This window comes from Fundulus heteroclitus, chromosome 20 (genome assembly GCF_011125445.2).
Source record: "Fundulus heteroclitus isolate FHET01 chromosome 20, MU-UCD_Fhet_4.1, whole genome shotgun sequence".
Lineage (NCBI taxonomy): Eukaryota > Metazoa > Chordata > Actinopteri > Cyprinodontiformes > Fundulidae > Fundulus > Fundulus heteroclitus.
The window spans coordinates 587,117-613,315 of NC_046380.1; the positions used below are offsets into that span (position 1 = coordinate 587,117).

At 44.3% G+C, this 26,199-nt stretch overlaps 1 protein-coding gene and 1 long non-coding RNA gene across 6 annotated transcripts in view; both read right to left on the reverse strand.

The window, feature by feature from the left end:
* Positions 1 to 302: 302 nt before the first annotated feature.
* Positions 303 to 26,199, reverse strand: part of LOC105917795 (potassium voltage-gated channel subfamily KQT member 2) — a 36,940-nt gene continuing 11,043 nt past the window's right edge. Inside the window, exons 6-19 of one of the 5 annotated variants that reach the window (XM_036151705.1) lie at positions 19,510 to 19,635; positions 18,144 to 18,254; positions 17,962 to 18,057; positions 16,895 to 16,989; positions 15,575 to 15,643; positions 13,847 to 13,876; positions 9,008 to 9,087; positions 7,820 to 8,026; positions 3,398 to 3,445; positions 3,144 to 3,252; positions 2,300 to 2,431; positions 2,098 to 2,218; positions 1,818 to 1,993; positions 303 to 1,584 (exon numbers count right to left, since the gene is read on the reverse strand). In XM_036151705.1, coding sequence (XP_036007598.1) covers positions 966 to 1,584; positions 1,818 to 1,993; positions 2,098 to 2,218; positions 2,300 to 2,431; positions 3,144 to 3,252; positions 3,398 to 3,445; positions 7,820 to 8,026; positions 9,008 to 9,087; positions 13,847 to 13,876; positions 15,575 to 15,643; positions 16,895 to 16,989; positions 17,962 to 18,057; positions 18,144 to 18,254; positions 19,510 to 19,635 — 2,019 coding nt within the window. In that variant the 3' untranslated portion in view covers positions 303 to 965. The other 4 variants (XM_036151706.1, XR_004933543.1, XM_036151707.1 and 1 more) reach the window with 4 other exon arrangements.
* LOC118567211 lies at positions 4,870 to 7,813 on the reverse strand. Its single transcript, XR_004933545.1, has 2 exons — positions 7,053 to 7,813; positions 4,870 to 5,851 (listed from the first exon to the last, which is right to left on the reverse strand). It is a non-coding gene; the product is annotated as an uncharacterized LOC118567211 (long non-coding RNA).

The window sequence follows — 26,199 nt, forward strand, 5'->3', positions numbered from 1 at the left end:
GACTATAATCTACATACATTTCTATTCCTGACCGACTTTAATTTATTTTACTTTATGTCTAAAGCTGTTTCACCTGGGAAGGTGAGCTGATTTATACCTTCCAGTTTTCAGGTAAAATCTTCAGAAAGTTGGAGAACTGCTGTTTGAGTTCTCCATGGCAGGAGGCGGAACATGACCCATAACGCCTGCTGGAGATTCTCCAGGAGAACTGGACCCGGTTCCAGCCTCCAATGAACCAGAACCACATTAGATTAGTTTGTTCCACAAATCCTGGAACAGATCCACACCATACAGAACCAAGAAGAGATGAACTCTGAAGGTCAACATTTATTCAATTTAATGGAAAAAAGGGAACAGAGCCAAAAAGACATTCTGGTCAGCATCATCAGAGGGAACCATGAGGGAACCGTTCTGGACCCCTGAACAGTAGTGGGAAGTGTGCAAACTCTCGTGTTCTGGTGGATGTTCCTGGTCAGAGAGCAGAAATCCCTCCCAGGAGACAGAACGTGTTCAGCAAACAAATCATAGAAATAAAACCTTACTGTGATTATTTCAGGACCACTTGACTTCCCTGCACATGTGAACATTGCTGAGGTCCAGATTCTAAAGGATTCTGGTCCTTGTACCCCTCTGTGTAAAAAGGTTCCAGCATTAATGGTACGGGTTCTGATGGACCCGGGTTCTGGAGCGGGTCTGGCCGGACTCTGCGATACAGACGGTGTAGCTGGCATGGTAACCTCGGCCATACATTTCAGGTCGGTCATGCAGGTGTTTGTGAAACGTGAGTCCGATTGGTGAGCAGGGAATCGATCAGGTGCAAACTTGTCAGTGACGTCATCAGACCACCATCAGTTCCCACAATGCTTCACTCCGAGCCCCCAGCTGGTGTTTAAAGTGTCAGTTCAGACGTATTTGTTGCATTTTACAAACCAGACCTACTGGTTCAGTTCTGGAGTACTTCAGTCCTACTTGGTGCCGGTCCAGGCCCGGTCTGAGTGTGGAGAGGGAGCACAGAGCTCCGAGTCGGAGTCAGACTCCCCCTCTGCGATGTAGGGTCGGACGGTGGCACAGCGGGCAGAGCCTCCACCACCCTGCTGCTCCCCCAGGCTAGCCGATGGGTAGAAGCCATTGTTTAGGAAGTCAAGGTTCTCTCTGGACTGTGAGATGGAGAAGCCGCTGAAGGAGCGCTCCAGCTCCTCATGGTCCACCGACGGGATGGAGATGGAAGTGTCACTCTCGGGCTTCACCTCGTCTCCTCCTCCTGTCCCATTAGCACCCTCCCCGCTCTTCTCGGGCCTCTCGGACCCCCCTCGATCTGCGGCGCTGTGCCGGTTCGATCGGTTCCCGCCGTGTCTCTCTCCAGGTGGAGGAGGGGGGAGGCGAACCAGGGAGGCATCTCCCACTGGGCTTGGAGTATTGCCGTGGCTGGGCTGTCCCTGCTGGTGGAGCTGGGAGCTGATTGGCTGCCAAGAGGTGGAGGGAGGGCAGGTGGGGGCAGCGTAGTTCCTGTGACCAGTGGAGCTGTTGGAGCGCACCATTTTAGTCACAAAGCGAGTCCTCTCCATGTGATCGCCAGGCAACACCCTGCAGACACGCCAACAACAACAGAGCAGATCAGCCTGACGTTGTGGCTTCTGCACCATCAGACCCAGCAGACGGATCTACGTGTTTTACAGGAACTGAGTCCTGGGGGGACCTGGCAGGCCACTAAATATTTCTGACCAGGTTTTGGTCCTGGGATCATGTTTCATATCTAACTACCTTCAACAGCAGTCATCATCAGGGAGGTCATACCCAAAGTGACACAAGACACTCACTGCAGGATCTTGGAGATGGACTGACTCTTCTCATGCAGGTCCACTGGACTGTGGTAAGGCGGCGCTGGGTCCGGTTCCTTGGATCCAAAGTAGGCATCCGTCTCTGCCTGGGGGATTCCCATTCGCTGAATGTAGATATTTACCAGAAAGTCCAGTTTCCTCTCCATGGACAGGACCTGAAGGACAGAAAACCAACAGGACCAACGTCAGATTTTAGAAAGAAGCGTTATGGTCTTCAGGACTCAAAGGGTTTTAATTCAACACTGATTTAAAAGTTTACCTGTTTTTCAACCTTCCCCAGACGTCCCATCATGCTCGGGTCCTCTGGTGACTCCTCACCACCTGCTTTAGGACGGTCTTTATCTGCAATTGGTGTTCCTCTCCCTACGATCTGATCAACCCTGCCAGGGAGCACACAGACCACTATTCAGAGGTCATCATTTAAAGTTCAAGGGAGAAGGCATGAAGATCCAGCACCTTACCTGGACTGAAGGTTCTTAATGCGGGCAAGCATGTCCAGGTGTCCAGCTGAGTACTGCTCAATCACGTCCATGACATCATACGGTCGAAGGCTCTCTTTAAACTTCCTCTTAGATACCATGAAGCGCATGATGCTGAGACGAAGCAGAAATGCAATAGTCACAACTGGGCTCAGAGGGGAACATGTTCTGCTGGTTCTGATCTAGAGCAGTTTCAGAGGACCACACCTATGAGCTACTGTCTGAGAGGACATGTTGGTCTGGGTCTCCAAAGTCTGGACCAGTCTCAGAGGTCCACCTCCGTTTACACAGGCTCTGGTTTAAGGGGAGGAACTGATCTGGATCGCTAGTTCAGTCTGTGGTTCTGTTCTTCTGGAGTGGACCTAAAACCACCTGGTGATGGTTTCAGACACCCAGAAGAAGCAAAAGGAAGTCCTAGAGGTAACAAAACACCTAATTTTCTCTCATATGATTGTTTTTAAATGATCAGAACCACAGAAACAAATCACACCAGATGGCCCCAGTTTTTAGGACTAACCCAGATCCTGGTTTCAGAACAGGACCAGGATGTGAAACAGGCCATTGAGAAACAATAATACTTTAAAAGCAGAAGGAACGGGACAGAGCAAAGGGAAATAATGACGCTGAGTGACATGAGTCTCACTGCTCTTACCCAACAGCTGATGATGACCTTTGACCCTGGCGTAAGCATAAATAAAACATAAGTAAATAAAAAAATGTGAATAAAATCATGATGCAGTGCATAAAACAGCAAATAAGGAGTGAAGGAAGCGATGAATGGCTGGCAGGTAGAGCAGGTGAGTCTCAGATAGAGACGGACTCCTACCAGATGGCTCTGATGGTGACCTTTAACCCTGGCGTAAGGTCCTGAGGGACGAACTCACAGTGGCAGCTCTTGTTGTCGTCGGCTATGTCTTCACCTGGCAGACTGGCATCTGAAACAACAGCCAAGGTCAGAAGTCCTTTAATCCCGCCCCCTCACCTGACACCACTGTAGCTTCCTGAAAGACTTCCTGGTGTGACAGGAAGTCTGGAGGCCTAAACAGCTGAGTCTGCCTTCCTGTGAGTGTGTGCGCTGACCTGGTGAGCTCTTGTGTCTGAACTCTTCATCCTGCATCTCTATCAGCACTACAGGAGGAAGAGGAGAGAGGAAACGGCTTCATCAGAGGAAGATCAGCAGCAGATCTGGGGATCAGCCAACCAACCAATGGAAAACAACAACTGGGCATCAATTATAAACCGGACTGGTCAGAATGGTTGGCTTGGGCCTCTGTCAGTTGTCAGTATCTTACCTGCGACAGACACATGTTTAATCAGTTCGAAGAACAAATTACCTCAACATGAAGTTTATCAGCTGATGGGAGGGGGGGGGGGTCCCCTGAGGAAATATCTCAAAACTGCTGTTTCAGACATGCTGATGTATCCTGGACCAGAATTTAGACTGAAGAAGTGGAACCGTTCACTAAATCCAAGTCCAGAGGACAAGCTCTGGACAGCACCTGTCCTGTGAGCAACACACGGCCAAACACCAGAACCTGGCTCAGTCCACATCCAGGAAAGTGCTTCTCTGATGCCCAGCTGTTCCGAGCAGACCCCAAGAAAAAACACAGCACTGCAGAAAGTTACACAGCTGGGGGAAGCCCCGTGTGCAAATCAGCCGTTACTGACGCTTTTCAAGGCTCCATGTCTCGTTTAAAGGTAGGACTCTTCTCCAACGATGCTCGCCATGTCGGGGTGGATAAGCAAGTCTGTGACGCCAAGCGTTTTCTGAGAGACTCAGCAACGCATAATGGTGTATTTTAAAGTGGTGTAAAATAGGGACCTGTGTTAGACTCATTAAAGCCTCCTCCCTAGAGAAATTTAAGGGAAAAGTGAGTTTCTGACCTACCTTCAATGCTCAGCCTGAAATCAGGCACGGTGGATTTTAAATTCCTTTCTCTAATTTTTTTTCATTGAAAGCTTTTTTTGTCAATAAATGCCTGAATTTCTTTCACTGCACTGTTCTCTGGGGTTCGGGTTAATGCTAATCCTACACTCAAACTCCTAGGTAGGAATTTATAGACTAAGACGCGAACTCTCTGAGAATCTCTGAACGTGTCCCTCGGTCTGTAGAGAGGACCATCAGGCTCACCTTCCCTCCCTCCAGGGAGGGTCAGGAAAAGGGCAGCTAACATGTCTGCAGACCCCACACATCCTGGACACAAGCTGTTTAGACGATTACCTCCAGGTGGCGCTACAGGCTGCTGTTTGCTGAAACCGGCCTCAGAGACAGTTTCTTTCCCGAGGCCGTTAAACTGATGAACAGTCAGCGTACACAGAGTTCTACCATGCGTATTTGCAGGCATTCAAACTTATTTCCCTTGTTAGTAAAAACACTATATATATATATATATATATATATATATATATACAGATTTACAATAAATTATTCTATTATTTAGATATATTTAAAATGTCTTTGTTAAGAGCAAAGTGAAATGGAGGTCAAATCCCTTGTTCGTGTGGACACATTTTCTTTCTCTTCTGCTGTACAGTTTAACTTTAATTTGAGCTTTTTCTTTTTTGCATTTTGAGGGGTTTTCAGTGAATGTTAAATTTTGATTTTTCAGTGGATGTCTTTGATTCGTGTCTGTGTGTTATATGTTAATTCTGAGCCGACTTCTCACAGAAATGTCATTCTGGTTACATATTGATAATAAAGACCCTTGACAATATTTCTTCTGATTCTGACTTAGCATGCATTGCACACTGCCGCTGGCTGCAGCGCTGCACCATGGGTAAGTGCTGCATGCATTGAGCAGTAGCCACACGCCTCCACTGTGCGTTGCAGGAAGTGGAGTTGAGAGAGTTCCGTGTTTTGATGCATGCTAAATGCCACCAACACGGATGAAACCATGAGGTACAGTTCAGTCAGGCAGCGTCAGAATGTCGCACCAGTTCAGACCTTTTATCCTCCATGATGACTGTTGATCTGTTTCCTCTCAAAACTTTCTCCTTCATCTTCATCCTCTTTTTCCTCTCACTTCATTTCTGCCTGCTCTCCAGTTTTCTGGTGTGTCCCCCTAAACTTTTTTGCTGCTCCAACCGACCCACCTCTCTGTCTTCACTGGACATTTATGTATGCTTCATGAGTTTTCCCAGAGTCCAGAGGCACGTTCAGGTAACGGGTTCTGGCCTGAAGGTGTGACTCTGGATGGGTTTGTATGTGTGATTCTGTGATGAACTGATGACCTGCATGCATATAGAAGTGATTGGAAATGAACTGGTACCTGCTTCAGTGATGAAGCCTGATAAGATGTTTCATGAACTGATACACACCTCCTCTCAGAGTGAATCCATGAAAACAGATCCTGGAGTCTGGGGCTGTCTCGTGACCAATAATCACTCAGTAAAGGTCTCAGTCTGGAAACTGGATTCACAAGAGATGTCTTATTTCTTACCATAGCAGCTGCTTAGGAGGAAACTGAGGCTGCAGCTCTGACTGGACTTGATTCTGTTCTAGGCCCACCTAGGCCATTCAGTTTATGTCTTAACCTCTTAAGCTCGAGGGTCTAATTTCCAAAAAATGCATACTCATACTCTATGAGGCAGTTCTCAACTTGTACAATGCTTAAACTGCTAATCTTGTTATCAACTAACATAGAGGTCCTGGAGGATGATGTGTATAAGAAAATATGAGAGTAAATTATTCTGGGCCTGGGTAAATGTCCAAAAAATAAATCCTGCCTAAGAAAACAGATGTTTACATACAAAACATCATACATGATAAATTATAACTACAACATCTTGGTTACATTTGTAGCAAGTGTGGTGTCCACACAACAAGCAATTGAGAAGTTATACATATTTAGATTGAAACAAATCCAGGTTATTGTTTTTGTACCATTTGCCACAATTTTCAATTATAAATTTATTCTTCAAACTGAAAATGTGGGATGCTGTTATGTATTTGGAAGATACTTTTGCAGAGGAGTAACAGATGAAGATCTGGACAAGTGTGTGTTAGTCTCCGTTAGTCAGCTACAAGTGCGTTATTGTTGCTAAAGAGCTGAAGCTCCCTTGAAAAGGGACTCGCGGGCTTAAGGCAAGGCAAGGCAAATTTATTTATATAGCACAATTCAGTACAAAGACAATGCAAAGTGCTTTACGTGATTAAAATATAGCAAAATAAAACAGAATAAAAGCAAGTAGGAATAAAATATAGATAGAAAATAGAACAAAAAAGTGGTGATTCAGTTAACTAGGACAGTTGAAGGCAATTTTAAACAAATGTGTTTTTAATCTTGATTTAAAGGAACTAAGGTTTTCCACATCTTTACAGTTTTCTGGAAGTTTGTTCCAGATAATTGGAGCATAGGAACTAAATGCTGCTTCTCCATGTCTGGTTCTGGTTCTAGGTATGCAGAGTAGGCTGGAGCCAGAAGACCTGAGTGGTCTGGATGGTTTATACGCTGATAACAAGTCTGTGATGGATTTAGGTGCTAAGCCATTTAAGGATTTATAGACTAACAGAAGTATTTTAAAGTCTATTCTCTGAGATACAGGGAGCCAGTGTAAGGACTTTAGAACTGGGGTTATGTTCTCTACTTTCTTAGTCTTAGTGAGGATGCGGGCAGCAGCGTTCTGGATCAGCTGCAGCTGTCTGATCCACTTTTTAGGCAGACCTGTGAAAACACCGTTGCAGTAATCTATTCGACTAAAAATAAACGCATGGATTAGTTTTTAAGAGGTTAACTCCATGATGCATTCAAGTGCAACTAATACACTAGATTCTCTGGTGATCTCACTCCAAGTGATTGCATCCTGTTGTCTTCAATTCATACCAAAGTCTTATTCAACTCTTCTAAAGATCCTTTTACATTTATTTTACTGGTTGGGTTTGATCACATTTTCAAACCCAAGCGGAACTGCAGGGTTAGGTCAGAAAATCAAATTGTTTGGAGGACATTTCAACACGATCTTCAACTCCATCCCCTTAGTAGCAACATCTAATCTGAGAAATGAGTCTTTGTAAAGTGTAATCATTTATTACAGATTACTGTAGTGACTGTCAACAATACTGACAGTCATTAGGTATCACTGTCAGTATTGTTAGATTTTATTGTTTTACTCAGCAGATCTTTCTGACCCCTGAGTCTCATCTGAACCAGACCAAAACAGAAGGGACAGAAAAAGATCGGTGCAGCTTTCCGTGGTGCTGGACAGTCAGTTTGAACTCTTCATTTATCGAAAAATGATTTCTGCACACATCCTACAGTAGAACTGTTTCCATTATAATTAACTTTTATCAAGGCTGTGCTGGAATTTCATTACTTTTGAACAAGTACCAGTACAGAAATGTCTGGAGGTCATTCAGTAATAAAACTACTTAAAGCTAACCTAACCCAACCATTTAGTGTACAAAGTGGCCATAAAACACTGTGTGCAGGTCTGAGATCGTGATGATGCGACTGGAGGTGAGACAGGTGAAGAACATCGACACCCAACTCTGGTCAATCTTGCCTTCAGAGTTCTGGCGAGATGCTGCTCCTCGGATCCTGAAGGCCTGCCTGGTTCGGCTGCGTTCTCCGAAGCTCCAACTCTTTGGAACCTTGCTAGGACTCTCATCGAGACTGGGTTCCATGCTGGGAGACCTCCGCAAAGCTTGAACCCCTCCAGGAGTACCAGGACCAACTCCCACTCCAGGACCAACACTACCTGGAGGAACAACTGCAGACAAAGGAGAGATGTATGAGACTCTGGTGTTCCATCCAAACAGGCACTGAAAAAATGCCGAAACACATGCGGCTTGTTTTGATGAGTCTTAAAAACATAAACATGAGAGGAGGAAACTTCTGGAAGGGGCTAACAGGGCTGGCAACGTCTGCTCCCACTGAAACAGCACTACTGTCAAGCAGCACTGCGGCTGTGAACCGCTCCAGTGAGAGCTGTAGATCACGCCCTGATGAAGCCAATAGAACCACGTCATCCGCGAATAGCAGAGACGCAATCCTAAGGCCACCAAAACGGATCCCCTCAACACCTTGGCTGCGCCTAGAAATTCTGTCCATAAAAGTTATGAACAGAATCGGTGACAAAGGGCAGCCTTGGCGGAGTCCAACTCTCACCGGAAACGAGTCCGACTTACTGCCGGCAATGCGGACCAGACTCTGACACCGGTCGTACAGAGACCTGACAGCCCTTATTAAAGGGTCCGGTACTCCATACTCCTGGAGTATGTTCCCGGAGTATGTTCCAGTGTTCCACGGCCAGGACGAAAACATTTACTGGTGACTGACCTAATTCAGTTTAACAACTGGTTAAATACACATTTTCTATGGTAAATAAGGTTAATAAAACTATTAATCTTATTTACCATACAAGATGGTAAATTAATTAGCCCAATTGCTAGTCATAATCATTAAAGACTGGTAGCCTTTAATCAGAACCATTTGGAAACAGTTATCATTGTTGCTTACCTGTGACTAGAATAATATATTAACTATAAAATCCAATTATAATTATTAATAATATTCATAATAAAATGGGTAAACTTGCACAACACAAGGAAACACCAATCTATCTTTTTTTCATTTTGTCTTATATGAGATTTCTTTTTTAGCTGAGTGTGATCAGGTTGTGTTTAAATCAGATAAAGCTGTGGCCAAAGATTCACCTTCAGCAACATGACCGACTGGTTCTGACACCTACCGTGCTGAGGAGAACTTTTCCCTTTGGTTCCTGAGCTGCGGGGAGAGGAGAAGACTCTCTCTTTCAAGCTGACTTTCTGACTGCAAAGAAAAAACTTAAGTAAGTCAAATCCAAGAAACATGGAGATCGTTTCATGAACCCACAGACCCTTCTGTAGAGGACCCATTAGCCTGACAGCGCACTTCCTGAAGGTCCTAAAGCATGCATAAGTAAGAAAACAAGCACAGTTTGTTTCTGCAGTTTGCTTATAACCCTGGAGTTATAGTTACACCTGCTTTAACAAACCCACTGGACACTGGACATAGTACAGTGTCCCACAGGACACAACTGAACACTGGACCTGGACAAGGCAGGCATCAGGATCATGGTCTTTGATTTCTCCAGAACATTTAACACCATTCAGCCTGACTTGCTTTGTCATAACCTCCAGAGGACTCAGATGGTGGCTTCAACAATCACCTGAATCAATGATGACCTCACAAAAAGAGCACAGGTTAAGAAACTCAAGGGTCATGTGTCTAAGCAGGTAACCTTAAGCCAGGTCAGCAGCACAGGAGTACCACAGGGGACTGTACTCTCACCATTACTTTTCATTCTGTACACTTTGAAAACAAGACAGAGTCCTGCCATCTGCAGAACTACTCATGTCTGCAGTGGTGTGTGTTTTGGTGGGCGGAGGGGGGGGGGGGTCACAGATGGACAAGAAGCTGAATACAGGGAGCTGGTGGAAAATACAGGGTTTCATGTGTGGAATCAATCATCTCATCTTCAATGTGAACAAAACAAAGGAGTTAAAAGAGCACCATAAGAAGTCACAAGATTTTAAAATGTACAAATAAAAATAAAAAATTTATACAAATAAAAATTGTTATTATAGTTATTATTATTAATTGCAGATTAACTCCTTTGTTTTATCACTATCACGTTCGCGTTGCAGGATGAGTTAGGGAGTTCGTCCTGCAACTGGCGGGTTGCCAGTTTGATCCCACGCCCAGACCGTCTCTGTCGTTGTGTCCTTTGGCAAGGCACTTCACCCACATCGCCTGCTGGCGGTGGTCAGAGGGCCTGGTGACGCCGATGTCTGGTAGCCTCACCTCTGTCAGTCTTCCCCAGGGCAGCTGTGGCTGCTAACCTAGCTTACCACCGTCAGGCTGGGAATGACTGACTGTGGTGTAAAGAGCTTTGGGGTCGTCAGAATAAAAGCACTGTACGAGCCATTTACCATTTAATTGTAGCTTTCAGCAGAAACTGTCAGGAAGTGTTTTTGCCCAAGTGCAGCAGTGACAAGACAGAGCCATGGTATGATGTTGATATTCAATGATGAAAAACTTACAAGGAACAGGGAGAACACAGGAGCCAGGAAGGAATCCCAGAACAGAACAACTTAACCACGCAGTGACCAACAGAACAACGCAAAGTAAAACAGTGTCAGCAGGGAACAACGTGGGTACAATCAACTGCAAAAAAATCCAGTGAGTAGTAATCAACAGAATATCAAACAGCTTGTGGGAAAGACTAAGGCGGGTAACTGAAGAAGAAGTAAAACAGAACATTTAACCGAACACAACGAGAACAGATCACAAAATAGAAACAGGTAAACACTATTTCCATCATAGGAGAAGAAGTGGAGGTGGAGGACTTTAGATACCTCAGTGTTTAGAAGAGAAGGGACACGCTGCAACTGTGAAGCTGTTAATAAGAAGGGATAGAGCAGACTGGACTTCCTAAGGAAGCTTAGATCCTTTAGTGTTTACAGATGTTGCAGATCTTCTATGAGTCTGTTGTATAGAGTCTCTTCTCTCATCATCTGCTGGAGCATACTAAAGATCCAGTGGCCACCAGAGCCAGTGGCTTAGAGACAGTAGTGGGCACAGCTAACCAAAAAGTTGGTATCACAAACTCATATACCGCAAACGAAAAGATTTGCTTTGCAGCGTTAAACCCATGACAAATAAGGAAACCTGAGGAAGCTAATGGTAACTGATAACCACATCTTCAGACAATGATGCTGCATGTGAGCAGCACTGCATGCTTGTGGGAATAGCTGTTTTAGTTCAGGACAAATGACTTTTAAATTTTTACTTTACAGTGGAAGCATTTGAGAAGAATATTCTATCCCTCTGTGCCCAGGTAGCAGCACCAGTGTGTGTGGCTGTAAACCTTATGTAGTGCAGTTAGCCATTTATAAACCTTGCATATAAATGAACAAGCCCAAAGTTGCTGATAATAAGCAGACCTGGCAACACTGCTGGAAGCCTGGAACCCAGTGCTGAACTTTTTTGGAGGTCTTTTCCCCTCTGTCACCAGACTCTTCTTACAGGTATCAAAATTCAATAAAGTGGACGCTAACTAGGGATGGGTAAAAACCTCGGTTTGTTCTGGCCACTGGGTCATGAGCGACAGCTTTGAGTGATTCGTGTTGTACGAACGGAACAATGAGAATGTAAAGAAAGTCAATGATTTCCCCGGTGGGCCGGTGTTTTAGCCCGTGGAGGTCCCGTCACCCCAGGTTCTGCCCAGCAGAATGCTGCAGAGATGAGATTATAGATGCTGGATCAGAACACAGTCCAGTTCTCCAGCGAGGGGAGAAGGAAGCCATTTAAGTAAAGCGATAAAAAACAACTTTAATCAGAGGAGGAGGACTCAGGTTTCAACCTTCAGAAACTTACAACACAGCGACAGGTTTGATTCCTGCCAAGTTTCATTAAATTCACACCTCCATGATGTGAACGTTCCTCCTGGGAGCCAAGCTAACGAGGAGCCTAACGAGGAGCCTAACGAGGAGCCTAACGAGGAGCCTAACGAGGAGCCTAACGAGGAGCCTAACGACTCTCCATGGTTGGGGCGATCAGTTACAGGTGAGTCTAAGGAGGTCTATAAAGGTCCATAAAGCTGGAACTCCTCACTACTGCAGACATTTTGAACTGAGAAAACTTCCTGGATGGAAGAGAAACGTCTTCAGCTTCAGAACAGAAGTGCTGTTGTTTTATTTTTAACCTTTTTTAGATTTTAGATTAGAAGCTCAAGCCATAATTTACTGTAATACCTGCAAAGTGTCTCCGCTGTCTGTCCCTGACTTCATCTCCTGAATCCACTTTTTATCAACTACCAGAACCTGTTCCTACAATCATTGTCACTGTCTGCCGCCACCAGAAACCAAAAAGCCAATTTATGAATGACTTTGCTGCTTTTCTTACACACCTATCCATCCTCTCACCAAACACAATATTGCTGGCTGGGGCATTTGAACCTAACCTGGATAATATATATTTTACAGAGGTAAATAAAAGCTATCCAAATACTAAAATATATCTTAGTATTTGGGAAAGATTTCCCCCTAAAATAACTAGCTACTTTCATTCTGAGGATTCTTTGTGAATACGGACACAGGTTCTTATGTTTAGACTAGGGCTGGACGATATAGAAAAATAGCATATCGATAAAATAGAAATCATATCGATCCATATGGATAATTATCAAGAAATGCAAAACATATATTTTAAGTGCAGCCCAGGCCCTTTTATGCTGTTACTCAGGAACCTATTTTTAGATACAGACACACAAACACTGAATTCAAACACAAAACTTTATTCAACCAACTTATTTACCAAAATTAAAAGTTTTTAAAAAAGAAAAAGGAACATGTGCTCTCTGAACTCTTTGAAGGGGGCGGGACTTGGTGACAGATCGTTCCTGGGTCTGCATTGTGATTGGTTGGGAGGATGTAATAACTGTTGTATTAACTTACATGGCTAGAATACAAAAGGAAGGAAAAATGTTCTTCTATTGAACTTTTCATTGACCCTTTTTTTTATTGCCGATATATGACTTTTGATCGATATATATCGTTACTGAATTCCGGTCCAGCCCTAGTTTAGACTGTGTCGGTCCGACTGCAGATCAACCTTGTTCCTGGTGTTTATGGAGACCACCATATTCCTCGTCTTTTAAAGGTGACACGTCAGCATGCTTTCACCATTTTCAGTTCTCTGTAAGCAGTTCTGACTCTGATATCTAAACTGTTCTGGTGGAACAGCCTCGGTCTTAATGTGAACTATTATTTCCTGACCCAAAGTGGAAACAGCTGTCATGATTTGGGTTTTGGTTCATGTTTATTTATTTGATCAGTTATTCCTGTCTTCCACCTCAGGTTTTGTTTCTGTTCTGTCTGGTTTTGGATTCTTCAGCTTTTGTACTGTTTTAGGTTATCCGGTCTATGTTTATTGTTTCGGTTAAGTAGCTTATTTCTGCCTCTGGGTTTATTTCGGTTTTGAATTCCAGTTTAGCCTTTTTACTTTGTCAGTTATCTGGCCCCTGTATTAGTTCTGATTTTAGTTCTGTGATCTAGTGTCCTGTCAGTTCTGTATTGCTCCCGCCTTCGGTTAATTACTTTCAATTCCGCTCACCTGTTTATCCGTCTATTTAAGCCTCACTCCCTCCTTAGTTAGTTGTCGGGTCGTCGCCAATCATACCATGCGTGCATCCCCTGTTTTCCTGGTAAGAGCTCCCAGCGTCTTGATTCAGTTTTTGTAACACGTTTTGTATTTTTCTGCCCAGTTTCTGTTTGCCTGTCAAGTATCGTCTGGATGTCTGCCTTACCCCTTTTTTGGATCCTGTCTGTTTGCCCGTTTTATTCCCTCTAATAAATCACCGTAAAGAGCATTCCTAGTGTGTTGGTTGAATTCCGGATTCATCTTCCTCCAAAATTTGTGACAACAGCATGGACTAAAGAATTATTTCATTGGATGAAATGTTCATTGCTCTACAGATACAGTTCTTGTCCAGCAGTAGAGACGTTTGACCCACTGAATGTTTTAAAAAGCAGAGATGCAGACTGACCTTGGTGATGGTTCAGGCTGGACGTCCTTTCTGCAGACAGACACAGTGTTATTGATTCTGTTTATTAATCTAAATATTCCAACATGTAAACAGCAATGAGCCAAAAACATTATGACCGCTCTCTGTTTCTGCACCTTTGTAGGTCCTGGACCCCACCAGGGTCCCATTCAGAAAGCCGGGTTAGTGTATATTCAGAGTAAGTTCTGGGGTAAATTCCTGGTGTTTCCATTTAGGAAGCTCAGAAGCCTTGAGCCTGATTCAAATTATGACAACAAGTTAGTTTGTGAAACAACCCAGCTACCGAGCAGAGATGTTTGGGCTAACTCTGAGTTTTTCTTCTTTTTAGCTGAGATCTGCATTTGGACATTTAGGGAAAGGCGTTTCCTTTTCTGGAGAGAAATCTGTGTCAGGCTGATCAGACCACCATTAAATGTCTGATCATTTCTGGATTTTCAAGTGTTACTGTTTTCTGCCGCTGTCATTGATTTATCTCAATATTCTCATCCGCACATAGCATTTCTAACACAACGAGGGACGCTCTTAGTTTTGAACAATTTCTTGGTGTTGCTCTTTGTTTTTATGCCATCGGCAGCTTTTTAATAATGTAGTTGATGCAGAAAATCTTTCAGAGGCAGCTGGATGTCAGGAATGTTACTGTTGCACTCAGTTATAAGGTGTTTCCTAGTTAGAGATCCACAAGATTAATTTCCTTGACATTTAAAGTTAGGTGGGATGATTACAGCCAGTCTAAAACTTGTATCAGGTGCTGCCCTGAGGGAGTGTGGTTTTTTTTGCAGACACATGAATAACTGTGTCGTCAGCATATAGCTGACATTTAACTCCCTGACAGCAGTGCAGCAGGTCCATCCATCCATTTTCTAACACGTCTATCCCTTGAGGGGTGCTGGTGCCCATCTCCAGCTGTCGCCAGTCTATCGCAGGCCTGGGAGGTCATTTATGTAAATTGTAAATAATCAGCAACTTTGATTCTTTATGAAGTCAAATATGAGTTACTCCCACAAAATGTTCCCTCATGGATGTCTTCCCTTCTGCCTTCAGGACTCCGCTGCTGTTGGCCCATCTGAACAAAATAACTTATGGAGCTACAACACTGACAGCGTGCAGTGACATTGAAAAGTCATTCGTTGGTAGAAAGTAAAAACTTATAATGATTTTCACGGAGGGCCCATGAAGGGGCCTTCAATTTAGCCCCACCAGTGGCAGTTTGGAGTGACATCATAGCTGAAGGAACTCTGCAGACACTGAAAACATCGAATAAAAGCTGCAGCATAAAATGAGAATATCATCATAAGTTTTTACTTTCTACCAATGTTTAATTTTTCAATGTCGCTGCAAGCTGTCACTGTTTTAGCTCCATAGGAACCCTGACATCTCCTTGATTAACTATAAATCACTACTAATTTGTCTTTTTGGATAAAGTTCAAGAGAAGCAATTTCTCAGCTTAATAAACACTTTTGTAAAGTACTTTGTGTTACACTAAGAAGTAAAGAAAGTGCTTAACTGATAAAGATAGTTGGATGATGGATGGATGGATGGATGGATGGATGGATGGATGGATGGATGGATGGATGGATGGATGGAAGGGCGGGCGGGCGGACAGACGGACGAACAAACGGATGGATGGATGGATGGATGGATGGATGGATGGATGGATGGATGGATGGATGGATGGACGGATGCTTTGACTTATATAAAATTCTACGAACCTAAAGGAAAGTCCGGATTTGTTCTTGAGGTTCCTCAGTAAGTCCAGCTGGTTGAGTGGAGGAATCAGCCTGCAGACACACACAGAGTTAAGGTACTGCAGGGTGCTGGTTAGGAGGTCTGCAGGTACAGTCTCACCTGTACACAGGGACAGAGTCTCACCTGTACACAGGGACAGAGTCTCACCTGTACACAGGGACAGAGTCTCACCTGTACACAGGGACAGAGTCTCACCTGTACACAGGGACAGAGTCTCACCTGTACACAGGGACAGGGTCTCACCTGTACACAGGTACAGAGTCTCACCTGTACACAGGGACAGAGTCTCACCTGTACACAGGGACAGGGTCTCACCTGTACACAGGTACAGAGTCTCACCTGTACACAGGGACAGAGTCTCACCTGTACACAGGGACAGGGTCTCACCTGTACACAGGGACAGAGTCTCACCTGTACACAGGTACAGAGTCTCACCTGTACACAGGGACAGAGTCTCACCTGTACACAGGGACAGAGTCTCACCTGTATACAGGGACAGTCTCACCTGTATACAGGTACAGTCTCACCTGTACACAGGTACAGAGTCTCACCTGTACACAGGGACAGAGTCTCACCTGTACACAGGGACAGGGTCTCACCTGTACACAGGGACAGAGTCTCACCTGTTTACAGGGACAGTCTCACCTGTATACAGGTACAGTCTCACCTGTATACAGGTACAGTCTCACCTGTACATAGGGACAGAGTCTCACCTGTACACAGGGACAGTCTCACCTGTATACAGGTACAGAGTCTCACCTGTACACAGGTACAGTCTCACCTGTACACAGGTACAGTCTCACCTGTACACAGGGACAGAGTCTCACCTGTACACAGGGACAGTCTCACCTGTATACAAGGACAGTCTCACCTGTATACAGGTACAGTCTGACCTGTACACAGGTACAGAGTCTCACCTGTACACAGGTACAGTCTCACCTGTACACAGGTACAGTCTCACCTGTACACAGGTACAGAGTCTCACCTGTACACAGGTACAGTCTCACCTGTACACAGGGACAGAGTCTCACCTGTACATAGGGACAGAGTCTCACCTGTACACAGGGACAGTCTCACCTGTATACAGGTACAGTCTCACCTGTACACAGGGACAGAGTCTCACCTGTACATAGGGACAGAGTCTCACCTGTACACAGGGACAGTCTCACCTGTATACAAGGACAGTCTCACCTGTATACAGGTACAGTCTGACCTGTACACAGGTACAGAGTCTCACCTGTACACAGGTACAGTCTCACCTGTACACAGGGTCAGAGTCTCACCTGTACATAGGGACAGACACCGTCCTCTCATAGTAGTCCCAGGTGGAAGTCAGGTCAGTTCGACTCAGATTCGTGGCATAGACCCTCCAGGCGGCCTGCAGACACAGACACTCATGTCTCCAGAGATTCATTAAACTAAAACAACAGATCAGAAAGAAGCTGGCTGGAGCAAACCCAAAATCTAAATAAATTGTCAGAAGCTTAGAGCCGCCAACTGAAGTCCAGCATGTCTGAGTTCAGAGGAGAGACGTCTGGTGGAGAACCTCTTATGTCAGAACATTTGATAGAGTCTGTGGATTGCTGTGTTAATAGGTGAGGGAACCAGCATTTAAAGAAGGCAGGCAGTACCACAGTTAAATACTCCAGAATCTAATGAGGTGATTTACAGAGGCTGGTGCTGGATTAATGATCCCGTTGGATGTACAGAAATCTGCCTCTGGTCTCTGGTACAAAGTGGTACACAGTATGGGCAAAACTGTTGTGCATAACTTTAGCTCTGCTTAGTGCATAGAGCTGAATTCTGGGTTTTTAAAGAACAACAAAGAGCTGGTGGTGGATCCTTCACAGGTCCAGACCCACCTCAGTTCCCCAGGAGAAGATCGTGGACTCTCCTCAGTACCTGGGTGTTCACTAGAACCATAAACTGGACTCATAACCCTGATGCTCTTTACACGAAGCGTCAGAGCAGACGTCTTCTTGTCTTCTTATTTTATCTATATTACATCCAGGAACTGGATGTAATATAGATAAAATAGAGTACCAGTAAGAGGGAGTCTTGACCTTGGGAGTTTTACTTGCTTCACTAAGCCCACCCTGTTCTGTCAGGCCACTGTGGATGTGTTGTGTAAAGGTAGACTGTGACCTGGTGAGAGGTTTGATCTTCCTCAGGTGAGACGTTAAATGCAGCTTGAAAGCTCACATATTTGACAGATTGCTTCCTTTAAGTGATTTTACCACAACACGGTTGGACAGAGATGGACGCCAACATCTGAGGTTCAGGTGTACAGTAAGGGTCTCACCTTCACTCAACTGACCAATCACAGAAAAGCTGTGATGTCAGCGTTTACCTGTATGAGTCCAGCTGCAGGGTTCCGTCTTTTCTCAAAGTGTTTCTGTCGGTGTTGCTCCTGAACCTTCAGAGCAAATCCAGAGCCCAGAATTCCCTGGAGAGAGGCAGACAGGTGAGCAGCTGTCTTAGGTGAGTCCAGGTAAATCCAGGTAACCTCAGGTGAACAATAAAGTGACTCACAGCTGGTAGAGCAAAGAAGGAAACCCCAATCAGAGTAAATGTCGCAGCCAGCAGACGTCCATTCCAGGTGACAGGAAACTTGTCTCCATATCCGATGGTTGTCAAGGTTATCTGGTGGAGACAGTAAGAGACGACTCAGATTGTCCTGCTGCTGGGAGACAACAGGGTGTGAAGATCAGTAGGACTCTATGAACTACAGCTCCATAGGACACCTGGGCTGGTTACACACCTGGATTCACTTTTTGGGTGCTTGAGACATTGAAGGTGTTACTGGTGATGTAAACGGCCTCATGGTCACGTTAGCATTGTAGATCTATGGTATCTATCCATAAATAGCTACTGGGTTTCACTGTTCCAGTTCTATTATAGTCAGTTCTTAACTCACCAACTCAAAAGTTACGTTCTGCTTCCTGTGATCAGGGTTCCAGCTAAACTTTGGGCCAGATAAAGCAGAACCTATCAGTGGACCTACTACGACCAAAAACCCTAACTATTTAGATACTCAAATAGCATTACCTGTGTGAGACAGAACAACACAATACCTAATGACTGATGTGTCAGGGCTGCAACATACTTCATGAGAAGCGAGAAGTTTGTCCTCTGCTAGCTCGGCTCTGAGAGTTCTCGCTGCGTGACACAACAGCCGTGTCTTGATTCAGGGGCTGCATTCCTCCAAGGCTGCATTTGTAGGCCACTTCCACTTCCACTAAAGAGTCCTCACCAATTAGATCTCTTCAGAAGCTAGCCGGTGGATTTAGCAGCTGAGCTTCCCTAACCTTTCCTGCAACATGAATTCTCGTGGGATGTGTGGTCAGGGTTGGGATTACCCTAACACACGAGAACACATCTTGTTCTGCTCTGGCTTCTACCGCTTGGGTCCAAACCAAAAACGGTTTGGGCCAATCACGTTGCAGTATTAAGGTTTAAGGTGGCATACATGGCAGCAGAGGCGGATGAACGCGTAGCTGCTGCTATCACCTCTGATTGGTCAGAGTTAACGATTTCTTCTCTGGTAGCAGAACTGCAAGAAGCTCCTTGACCAGCGTTCCTTGTTGTGGTTTCTCATGACGTCTGCTGCTTACGCTTTCATCTGATACTGTGATTGGCTGAAACCAACCTCAGGTAGGCGGGCACTAGCTGTGGCCTCATCCAATCAGCTCAGAGAGTTCTGCTGGATTTCCCTCCTTTCCCCAAACAGATTCAATGAGATTGAATCTGTGTGAAACGGAGAGAGCTGCACATTATCTATGTGGCAGAGCCAAAACAAACTGTTCCATGTTCTAGCAACCCCAGCAACAGGAACACAGTTCTCTGTCCCCGTGGAGTAGCCAGCTTTATGATCTCATGGTGTGTGAAGTAATCTCACCAGTCCCCACCAGAGGGCATCAGCGTAGGTCTCAAACTGCTCGTTGTCTTCTTTCTCTGCCAAATACACCAGGAAACTAGCCAGGATGAGGCACAGGAAGCCGATGTACCAGGCAGTGATCAGCTCCTGCAGAGAGAGGGATCAGTTCTACTGAGCCAGACTTATATCAGTCCATTCATCCATTCATCATTACATCCACGATTTATCCATCCATTCATCCATCCATCATTACATCCACCATGTATCAGTCCATTCATCCATCCATCATTACATCCACCATTTATCAGTCCATTCATCCATCCATCATTACATCCACCACGTATCAGTCCATTCATCCATTCATCATTACATCCACCACGTATCAGTCCATTCATCCATTCATCATTACATCCACGATTTATCCATCCATTCATCCATCCATCATTACATCCACCATGTATCAGTCCATTCATCCATCCATCATTACATCCACGATTTATCAGTCCATTCATCCATCCATCATTACATCCACCACGTATCAGTCCATTCATCCATTCATCATTACATCCACGATTTATCCATCCATTCATCCATCCATCATTACATCCACCATGTATCAGTCCATTCATCCATCCATCATTACATCCACGATTTATCCGTCCATTCATCCATTCATCATTATATCATTACATCCACCACGTATCAGTCCATTCATCCATCCATCATTACATCCACGATTTATCCGTCCATTCATCCATTCATCATTATATCATTACATCCATCACGTATCAGTCCATTCATCCATCCATCATTACATCCACCACGTATCCATCCATTCATCCATCCATCATTACGTCCACCACGTATCAGTCCATTCATCCATCCATCATTACATCCACCACGTATCAGTCCATTCATCCATCCATCATTACATCCACCATGTATCCGTCCATTCATCCATCCATTCATCCATCCATCATTACATCCACCATGTATCAGTCCATTCATCCATCCATCCATCCATCATTACATCCACCACGTATCCATCCATTCATCCATCCATCATTACATCCACCACGTATCAGTCCATTCATCCATCCATCCATCCATCATTACATCCACCATTTATCCATCCATTCATCCATCCATCATTACATCCACGATTTATCCGTCCATTCATCCATTCATCATTATATCATTACATCCATCACGTATCAGTCCATTCATCCATCCATCATTACATCCACCACGTATCCATCCATTCATCCATCCATCATTACGTCCACCACGTATCAGTCCATTCATCCATCCATTCATCCATCCATTCATCCATCCATCATTACATCCACCATGTATCAGTCCATTCATCCATCCATCCATCCATCATTACATCCACCACGTATCCATCCATTCATCCATCCATCATTACATCCACCACGTATCAGTCCATTCATCCATCCATCCATCCATCATTACATCCACCATTTATCCATCCATTCATCCATCCATCATTACATCCACGATTTATCCGTCCATTCATCCATTCATCATTATATCATTACATCCATCACGTATCAGTCCATTCATCCATCCATCATTACATCCACCACGTATCCATCCATTCATCCATCCATCATTACGTCCACCACGTATCAGTCCATTCATCCATCCATCATTACATCCACCACGTATCAGTCCATTCATCCATCCATCATTACATCCACCATGTATCCGTCCATTCATCCATCCATTCATCCATCCATCATTACATCCACCATGTATCAGTCCATTCATCCATCCATCCATCCATCATTACATCCACCACGTATCCATCCATTCATCCATCCATCATTACATCCACCACGTATCAGTCCATTCATCCATCCATCCATCCATCATTACATCCACCATTTATCCATCCATTCATCCATCCATCATTACATCCACCACGTATCAGTCCATTCATCCATCCATCCATCCATCATTACATCCACCATTTATCCGTCCATTCATCCATCCATCATTACATCCACCACGTATCAGTCCATTCATCCATCCATCCATCCATCATTACATCCACCATTTATCCATCCATTCATCCATCCATCATTACATCCACCACGTATCAGTCCATTCATCCATCCATCATTACATCCACCATTTATCAGTCCATTCATCCATCCATCATTACATCCACCACGTATCCGTCCATTCATCCATCCATCATTACATCATTACATCCATCACGTATCAGTCCATTCATCCATCCATCATTACATCCACCATTTATCGTCCATTCATCCATCCATCATTACATCCACCATGTATCAGTCCATTCATCCATCCATCATTACATCCACCATTTATCGTCCATTCATCCATCCATCATTACATCCACCATTTATCCGTCCATTCATCCATTCATCCATCCATCATTACATCCACCACGTATCAGTCCATTCATCCATCCATCCATCCATCATTACATCCACCATTTATCCATCCATTCATCCATCCATCATTACATCCACCACGTATCCATCCATTCATCCATCCATCATTACGTCCACCACGTATCAGTCCATTCATCCATCCATTCATCCATCCATTCATCCATCCATCATTACATCCACCATGTATCAGTCCATTCATCCATCCATCCATCCATCATTACATCCACCACGTATCCATCCATTCATCCATCCATCATTACATCCACCACGTATCAGTCCATTCATCCATCCATCCATCCATCATTACATCCACCATTTATCCATCCATTCATCCATCCATCATTACATCCACGATTTATCCGTCCATTCATCCATTCATCATTATATCATTACATCCATCACGTATCAGTCCATTCATCCATCCATCATTACATCCACCACGTATCCATCCATTCATCCATCCATCATTACGTCCACCACGTATCAGTCCATTCATCCATCCATCATTACATCCACCACGTATCAGTCCATTCATCCATCCATCATTACATCCACCATGTATCCGTCCATTCATCCATCCATTCATCCATCCATCATTACATCCACCATGTATCAGTCCATTCATCCATCCATCCATCCATCATTACATCCACCACGTATCCATCCATTCATCCATCCATCATTACATCCACCACGTATCAGTCCATTCATCCATCCATCCATCCATCATTACATCCACCATTTATCCATCCATTCATCCATCCATCATTACATCCACCACGTATCAGTCCATTCATCCATCCATCCATCCATCATTACATCCACCATTTATCCGTCCATTCATCCATCCATCATTACATCCACCACGTATCAGTCCATTCATCCATCCATCCATCCATCATTACATCCACCATTTATCCATCCATTCATCCATCCATCATTACATCCACCACGTATCAGTCCATTCATCCATCCATCATTACATCCACCATTTATCAGTCCATTCATCCATCCATCATTACATCCACCACGTATCCGTCCATTCATCCATCCATCATTACATCATTACATCCATCACGTATCAGTCCATTCATCCATCCATCATTACATCCACCATTTATCGTCCATTCATCCATCCATCATTACATCCACCATGTATCAGTCCATTCATCCATCCATCATTACATCCACCATTTATCGTCCATTCATCCATCCATCATTACATCCACCATTTATCAGTCCATTCATCCATCCATCCATCCATCATTACATCCACCATTTATCCATCCATTCATCCATCCATCATTACATCCACGATTTATCCGTCCATTCATCCATTCATCATTATATCATTACATCCATCACGTATCAGTCCATTCATCCATCCATCATTACATCCACCACGTATCCATCCATTCATCCATCCATCATTACGTCCACCACGTATCAGTCCATTCATCCATCCATCATTACATCCACCACGTATCAGTCCATTCATCCATCCATCATTACATCCACCATGTATCCGTCCATTCATCCATCCATTCATCCATCCATCATTACATCCACCATGTATCAGTCCATTCATCCATCCATCCATCCATCATTACATCCACCACGTATCCATCCATTCATCCATCCATCATTACATCCACCACGTATCAGTCCATTCATCCATCCATCCATCCATCATTACATCCACCATTTATCCATCCATTCATCCATCCATCATTACATCCACCACGTATCAGTCCATTCATCCATCCATCCATCCATCATTACATCCACCATTTATCCGTCCATTCATCCATCCATCATTACATCCACCACGTATCAGTCCATTCATCCATCCATCCATCCATCATTACATCCACCATTTATCCATCCATTCATCCATCCATCATTACATCCACCACGTATCAGTCCATTCATCCATCCATCATTACATCCACCATTTATCAGTCCATTCATCCATCCATCATTACATCCACCACGTATCCGTCCATTCATCCATCCATCATTACATCATTACATCCATCACGTATCAGTCCATTCATCCATCCATCATTACATCCACCATTTATCGTCCATTCATCCATCCATCATTACATCCACCATGTATCAGTCCATTCATCCATCCATCATTACATCCACCATTTATCGTCCATTCATCCATCCATCATTACATCCACCATTTATCCGTCCATTCATCCATTCATCCATCCATCATTACATCCACCACGTATCAGTCCATGCATCCATCCACCATTACATCCACCATGTATCAGTCCATTCATCCATCCATCATTACATCCACCATTTATCGTCCATTCATCCATCCATCATTACATCCACCATTTATCCGTCCATTCATCCATTCATCCATCCATCATTACATCATTACATCCACCACGTATCAGTCCATTCATCCATCCATCATTACATCCACCACGTATCAGTCCATCCATCCATCCATCATTACATCCACCATTTATCCGTCCATTCATCCATTCATCCATCCATCATTACATCCACCACGTATCCATCCATTCATCCATTCATCCATTCGTCCATCCAATGAATGCAGCAAGATGGCGCCTGTGTGAAGGTGGATAGAAAGGAAGTGGAAAAAAGACAGTCTGACTTGAAATGTTAGAAGAAAACTAAAGCTGTTATCAGAGAGCAGTAATAGCTGATAAAACTAATTAATTAATAATTTATAGTTAATACTAATATTAATTCAAGTTTTTCTTAAGTAAAACTAAAAATAATAATTAAAACATTTTCTGTGATTAGTGCTGCCAACAACCCTCAACTTCTGTATAACACCCAGAACTTGGTTTAAACTGTGAATGAACATTTGGAAGCCCTGAATGAGATGTGACAATTTTTTTAATTTCTTTGTTTAAAACATTGTTGATATTAGATCTCTGATCTCGCTGCTTTCCAATAAGCCGTCTATAACTGGGTCCTGTTCAGCTTTGCTTGGTTTTTCCAGCCTGTCTCTCTGTCTCTGCTAGAGAAGTTTGGGTCCAGAACCAAAGCCTGTGGCTCACGTTGTTCCTCCTCGTCTGCTAAAAGGTTTTTCACATTAAAACCAGCTCTCTGCTGTTTTTACAGATTTTCTAGTCCTGGTACTGCCAGGAGTCACCGCTGCCTCTAACCGGGTCGGATCACGCGGTTCTGATTTCCTGGCTGGAGTAATGGGTCAGAATCAGTGGATGAAGTCCTGTTAGACAGTCTGGTGTGAGGATGGTGATCTTAACCTTAACCCACTCTATTCCTGGTTCTTGGGTAACTTTCTTTTCCCAGAACCTTTTGCCACAGGGAGCAAAGTTTCAGAAATATGGGATTTTGTTTTATTTATATGTGGAGAACTGTAAACTCCATTTCCCCTTCTTGGCCCTTAATCTTTCTTATTGTAATGAAAGATTTTTAGCTGACAGAGAAACGTGAGCTGATCACGCCGCTGTTCTCCTCTTAGCACCGGTTGTCCATTTATTTCTGGATCAATCCTAAAGTTCTTCTGTTTGTTTTCAGTCTCTTAATGGCCTTGTGCCAGCATGTGTCCCACCTGCTGCCTCCCTGCGTTCCCTCAGGTTCCATCAGGTTCCATCAGGTTCCCTTAGGTTCCCTCAGGTTCCCTTAGGTTCCCTCAGGTTCCCTCAGGTTTTCTCAGGTTCCATCAGGTTCCCTCAGGTTTTCTCAGGTTCCCTCAGGTTCCCTCAGGTTCCATCAGGTTCCCTCAGGTTCCCTCAGGTTCCATCAGGTTTTCTCAGGTTTTCTCAGGTTCCCTCAGGTTTTCTCAGGTTCCCTCAGGTTCCCGCAGGTTCCATCAGGTTCCATCAGGTTTTCTCAGGTTCCCTTAGGTTCCCTCAGGTTCCATCAGGTTCCCTCAGGTTCCCTCAGGTTCCATCAGGTTTTCTCAGGTTTTCTCAGGTTCCCTCAGGTTTTCTCAGGTTCCCTCAGGTTCCCTCAGGTTCCATCAGGTTCCCTCAGGTTCCCTCAGGTTCCATCAGGTTTTCTCAGGTTCCCTTAGGTTCCCTCAGGTTCCCTCAGGTTCCCGCAGGTTCCATCAGGTTCCCTCAGGTTTTCTCAGGTTCCCTCAGGTCCCATCAGGTTTTCTCAGGTTCCCTCAGGTTCCATCAGGTTCCCTTAGGTTCCCTCAGGTTCCCTCAGGTTTTCTCAGGTTCCATCAGGTTCCCTCAGGTTTTCTCAGGTTCCCTCAGGTTCCCTCAGGTTCCATCAGGTTCCCTCA